The sequence below is a fragment of the Nelumbo lutea genome, chromosome 7 (assembly GCF_056320005.1).
Source record: "Nelumbo lutea isolate HS-2025 chromosome 7, American lotus-T2T, whole genome shotgun sequence".
Taxonomy (NCBI): Eukaryota; Viridiplantae; Streptophyta; class Magnoliopsida; order Proteales; family Nelumbonaceae; genus Nelumbo; species Nelumbo lutea.
This window is the reverse complement of record NC_142690.1, coordinates 59,559,286-59,564,929: the sequence shown is the minus strand read 5'-3', so window position 1 is coordinate 59,564,929 and position 5,644 is coordinate 59,559,286. Positions and strand designations below refer to the sequence as shown.

The window sequence follows — 5,644 nt, the reverse complement described above, 5'->3', positions numbered from 1 at the left end:
GCTATGGGCTTATCCCTCAAATAGTCAGGTTTGTACACTTATGTGAATTAGGGTTGGAAATTTTGGCCCACCCAATCCACCCATTTGAATATGAGTTGAATAACCCATTTGGGTCGAGGGAAAGGATAAGGGTGGATTGGGTTAAGGGTATCCATTGAGTTGTCAATCAAAGTTTAGGGTTCAAAGTTTTTGTAATTTCATTATTTGTAACACCTCTGTTTCACTATTTGGCTTCAATCTTCTTCTTCTTCTTCCTTTTTTTTTTTTCTCTATAGCTCTATCTGCAAGTGTTTAAATTTTGTCCTTCTTCATTTTTTTCTTTTTTTTTCATGTCAAATAGAGTATCTATTTTCTCATAGAATGAAAGAAAGGCAGCATGGTTTTCTTCATTTTCTTTTTTGATGGTTTAGAGTTTAGATAGAAATGGACAAGGGATGAAACGGGATGGGAATGAGGAAATAGGAGAGAAGAAAGCATTGATGGTTTCATTACCCCATAGTTTGAATCATCTAAACATTTGAAACTCATCCATTCTAACATGCGATCAAATAATCATGGTTTTTTTTATATTGTTTTGCAATCCTTAAAGGTGCTTTGTTACCAAAGGCACTAAGAGATGGAGATGGAGAGAGAAGTTGAAACTCAAATTTATTATGCCCCCTATTTGGTATCACTTAAAATAAATACTTATTCAAATAAGTACTTAAGATAAGTGTCAGAACCACATAGTAAGTGGAAAATAAGTACTTACTCATGTTTGGCAAAAAAAAAAAGCCCATAATAAATACATATTTTGAAAATAAGTGCTTAAAAATTAAACAACCCTGTGTCAGTTTATTTTAAGTGCTTATTTTTCGGTGGGACAATACTGTCCCCGAAAATTGAAACATCCATGTTATCACTCTCTATAAAGAAGATGATAGAAATCAAAGGCAATAGTGATGAAGCCAAGTGGAGGTACCCCCCCCCCCCCCCCCCCCCCCCCCCCCATTTTTTTCATTTCTCATCGTTTTTTAGGCTGTGACTCTAATGTGGTAGGTTCTAACCCATTTTCCAGCAGTTCTCCCAAATCCTAGTTTGGGGAAAAAAGCAAACACAATTAGCTAGCAGCAATTCTTCAATGGTGAGTTCAAAACTATTTTTTTCCTTATTTTTCCCTTTTGTTATATGATTGATTCTGTGCTATTCTTAGCAATTATTTTTAATGAAAATGTTAAAATCCAGCATTTTATCATTACCATTACAGTTGTTGTTGTTGTTGTTGTTTTGCTGTTGTTGTTATTATTATTATTATTTCTATCTTACATGCCCAATAAACCATTTAAAAACCAAACATATGGTTAGATTAACTTGAGTAGTTAAATTAATTTGTGAACTATTTTGATACTTTCACTAATTACTGATATTATTGAATATTATATACTAAATCTCAACAACTAAACTATAATTTTCCATAATTTTGGTAAATTGGAAAATTTAATTACTAAAAAATTACTTGTTGAAAATTACTGATTTTGGTAGTTTAATTTCAGGATTTTTTTAAAATTAATTATTGAAATCAATAATAACTGAAAAGTGAATAATTAATTACAATAATAATAAATACAAATTTAATAATTAAAAATTATCAGTAATTTTTCATTGGAAAGTTTATTTCAATATATATATATATATATTACATTTTCATTAATTTTGATATTATTAGTAATTCTTTAGCAATAATTAGTTGTTGATATTTTCAGTAGTTTTGGTCAATTTATTAATATTTAATGATATTATCACATAATAATTAAAAATTTTCAATAATTTTTAGTGGAAAATTAATTTCAATAAATATTAATTTATTTTTACATTTTTCAGTAATTTTGATATTTACTATAATTTTTGAGCAATAGTTAGTGATTTTGGTAATTTAATTACTAAAACGTATTGACTTTGGTAATTTAATTTAGTTAAAGTTAAATTATAAAACTTCCGATTATTCAAATAAATAATTGGAAATTTTAATAGTTTGCACAATTATTGGACATTTATAGTTGTCATAATTACTGGAACTATATTTATTGATTTGGGGGATGACTCCCCAGGTAGGAATGGCAATTGGCAAGGATAGTACTCTCCATCCCTAACCCCAAGTTTTAAATTAATCCATATCTTCCACCCCAATCCCATTAGGATAAATTTAGCCTACATCCTTGGTCCTTGACAGAGACAGGTTCCCCATTAGGAACTTGAATCCCTAATTTTTTAAATTAAAGTTTGTATTCAGAAGGGTATTTATTTAAAGTAAAGGAAAAAATGAAATGATAATAATATTTTAAATATATTTTGATATATATATATAATATAAATAATATTATATATTTAATATAATATTTATACACATATATTTAGCATATACAATCAAGGTTGGGGTGGGGCATGGACTCAACTCCCTGTCCCTGTCCCTGTCCCTATCCCTATCCCCACCCTTGATTGGGTATTCCTATTAATCCCATCCCATCCCGTCCCTACTAAGGCAGTCACCATCTCCATTCCCACTTGATTGGGGAAGCCGGGTACTCAATGGGGATGGGGAAAATTGTCATCCCTACCCCTGGGTTGTGTAGCCCCATAAAAAAAATAAGTTTTAAACCCTATAAGCTCTAACATCCTTTTCCGGTACATCACACATGTGATATATTTAAAGGATGAGCTTCTTGTCCATCGAAATTTTGTCCACAAATCATCTAATAAGTTTTGTCCATCGAATTTTCTTTTAAAGCATACATCAAAATTTTGATTTTGCACCAACTTTTGATCGGACACAATTTTACGGGTGATATATTTAAAGGATGAGCTTCAACACGAATGGTTTTGGTGTATCATAAAGCCATCAATTTGGCTATATGAAGAAGTAGGTTACTCAAGACATTTTTAGTATTAGGTTCAAACATCCAGAATTTCATAACAAATTTTTTTATGTTTCTCCTTTTTTGTCAAAATTAATTGCAGAATCATTCAATGGGAGATATTATAGAATAGGATAAATCTGAGAAAATGTTTTAGTATTTGTTTAAAACCTCAAGGGAGGTTTAAGGATTTTTCCAGGGCATATTTCAGATGATGTTTGGCATCAATGCTGATTTCTTGAAATTTCTATTTGGTTGGCCAATTTTGGTGATTTTCTCAAGAAATTGGCCAAAAATGGATTCTTGAAATCGGCCCTTTTCCGGGGATCACTTCCTTTTTTTTTTGATGATTTCCTGATTTCTAGCTGATTCTGAATTTTTGAGGATGACATAACATCCAACATGGCATTGAATAATAACTTTAATGCAAAAAAAAAAAAAAATCCGTACCAAACAGACTCAAAGATGAATTTTCAAAAATTGGCTTATATTAGAAGCTAGAAACTATACCAAATAGCACAATTAATTTACCGATCGATTTTTTGAAAAAATAAACACTGATTTCAAAAATCACCAATTTTTGGAAAGAAGCATCAGCATGGATACCAAACATCACCTAAATTAGCTTTTAAAAGGAACCACACCACATGTAAATTTATAACCAAACTAGTTAATATCAAAAACAAACATAACACGCACGGTTGAAAGGCGCCTACTACTATGTACTATCTATTAATTAATTGTTTTACTAAAAATGACAATAATTAAATCCAAACATAAATAAATTATTAGCTCCCTAAACACAGATTTCAACGATCAAAGGGACCCGCATCATCGAGTTGCTTACAGAGGCCAAGATAAGTTAGATAAAGGACCCGATCTTTCGCTCCCGTGCGATGGTTCTTAGTGTGCTTGCAGAAGTATTTGAGTTGTTCAAGGCTGCAACAGCCAAGCATCTGTCCGAGGAGAAGGAAAAGCCAATTGATTCTCTTTTTCTTGACATCTATAATGGGCTTAGCACTGTTGACTTGTTCGCAATACTTGCATGTGGGGAGTATGGGATTCATCCAATCTGTTGGGGCTCGATCATGCATAGTACTCTTCTTTGCAGCAATGAAAGCTGCAACTTCCATGAATTTGCTTCCAAGGTCGAATTCCATCTCGTACTGGCGATCGCATCTCTTGCATTTTACTTCTCCAGATATGGTGTAGATGCCCATGGAAAGCAGTTTATCAAGACTGTAAACAGTAGCTCGATGGGAGGTTGCCCATGGATAAGGAGGAGTGATAATCTCACTCTTTCCACTGAGAGAAGACTGTGTAGGGTTCCGACGAGCACGAACGGTACGACAAGAGCCATGCTCTACTTGACGGACTAGTGTTGAATTGGATGTCGGAGAGGTAACAGTAGTAGTTGTAGTAGTAGTAGTAGTGGTGAAACTAGGAAGATATAGATGATAATGAGGGAGTGGTAGTGGAGGTGGAGACATAGGTGGTGGTTGAAATGACACTAGAGGTGGTCGTAGTGGTGGTTGTAGCAGTGGTTGTGGTGGTGAATGATGAGGAGAAGGAAGAGGCTTACCTCTGCTTGGAGCTGATGAAGGCGGAGAGAGGGAGAGAGAAAGACCATCGTCGTCCAACTCTTGTAAAAAGGACCGACGACGATAGATTTTGCTACGTACAGATCTTATCTTGGAGAACGGCATAAGAGAAGAATTAATTACAAGTTGATTTCTTTCCTCCACCACCTATCCCTATGGTAACGAAATGGGATCTAAAAGAAATCCCATGGAATCAACGGAAGAAGAGGATAATCTCTATGGGAGATTGCATTGTAAATGATCAAGTAAATTTTGCCCTACTTTCCTCCACTGAGTGTCATGCATATCTTAAATAACAAATTAAAACTACAAACGGTTGGAGTCTAACAACTTCACCTATACTTGAGTAAGACTCTATCTTTAAGCAACCAACTCCTACTATACTCTTCAACGTGTAACCAATTCAAACCCATGACCCATTCTATGGCTCCCATTTACTATACCAAATTCCATACTTATTTTAATATTTAGATAATGATGATGATGATGATGATAACAATAATAATAACGGTCTATACCCTACTTAATTTTGTAGGGCCATTCAATTTTGAATCAGGAAATACATACTCCAAGAAGCCTTCTGATGCTCCATTGATTCATACAAATTAATGGTACATAGCAGCACAACAAATATCAAAATTATATCTGTATGAATGTTAAATGATGAAACCATGACTTATACGTGACTTGGGTGTTGATCCAATCTGCCTTGACAGTGAACTTAAATGATCATTAATTAACTTATAAGGGCGGCCTCCATGGAGGATTCACATGATCGTTTTGGATTGCAAAAACTTGGTCTCATTTTAGTTCTTGTGCTCTTACTTTTATATATACTCGATGTTGTAATGGGGCATCACCTAAAATTGTCTAATTTGCTATTTTCATCACACTTTCAAATAAGGATCAAAATTTTGATATCGGGCATATCGTATCGTATCTTTTGAATTTCAGGAATCCTCTTTTTTAAATGGGGGTTTTAGAAACTCTCTTTTTTTAATAAAAGTAAATATAACAATCTACTCAAAAACCAATTTTTGAAAAAAAAACTAAAAAGTATAAAAATACATGCTTTTTAGTACCGATACACCTCTACCGATACAAAGGGGCATATTGATACGTTAAACCTTGCTTCCAAGGATCTGGCCGTCT

At 33.4% G+C, this 5,644-nt stretch overlaps 1 protein-coding gene across 1 annotated transcript; it reads right to left on the bottom strand.

Annotated features, from left to right (window-relative positions):
• Positions 1–3,492: 3,492 nt before the first annotated feature.
• LOC148846597 (uncharacterized) lies at positions 3,493–4,738 on the bottom strand. The gene has a single exon (XM_088956140.1). The coding sequence runs from the start codon at positions 4,595–4,597 to the stop codon at positions 3,701–3,703; it is 897 nt and encodes a 298-aa protein (XP_088812266.1). The 5' UTR covers positions 4,598–4,738; the 3' UTR covers positions 3,493–3,700.
• Between the last annotated feature and the right edge of the window lie 906 nt (positions 4,739–5,644).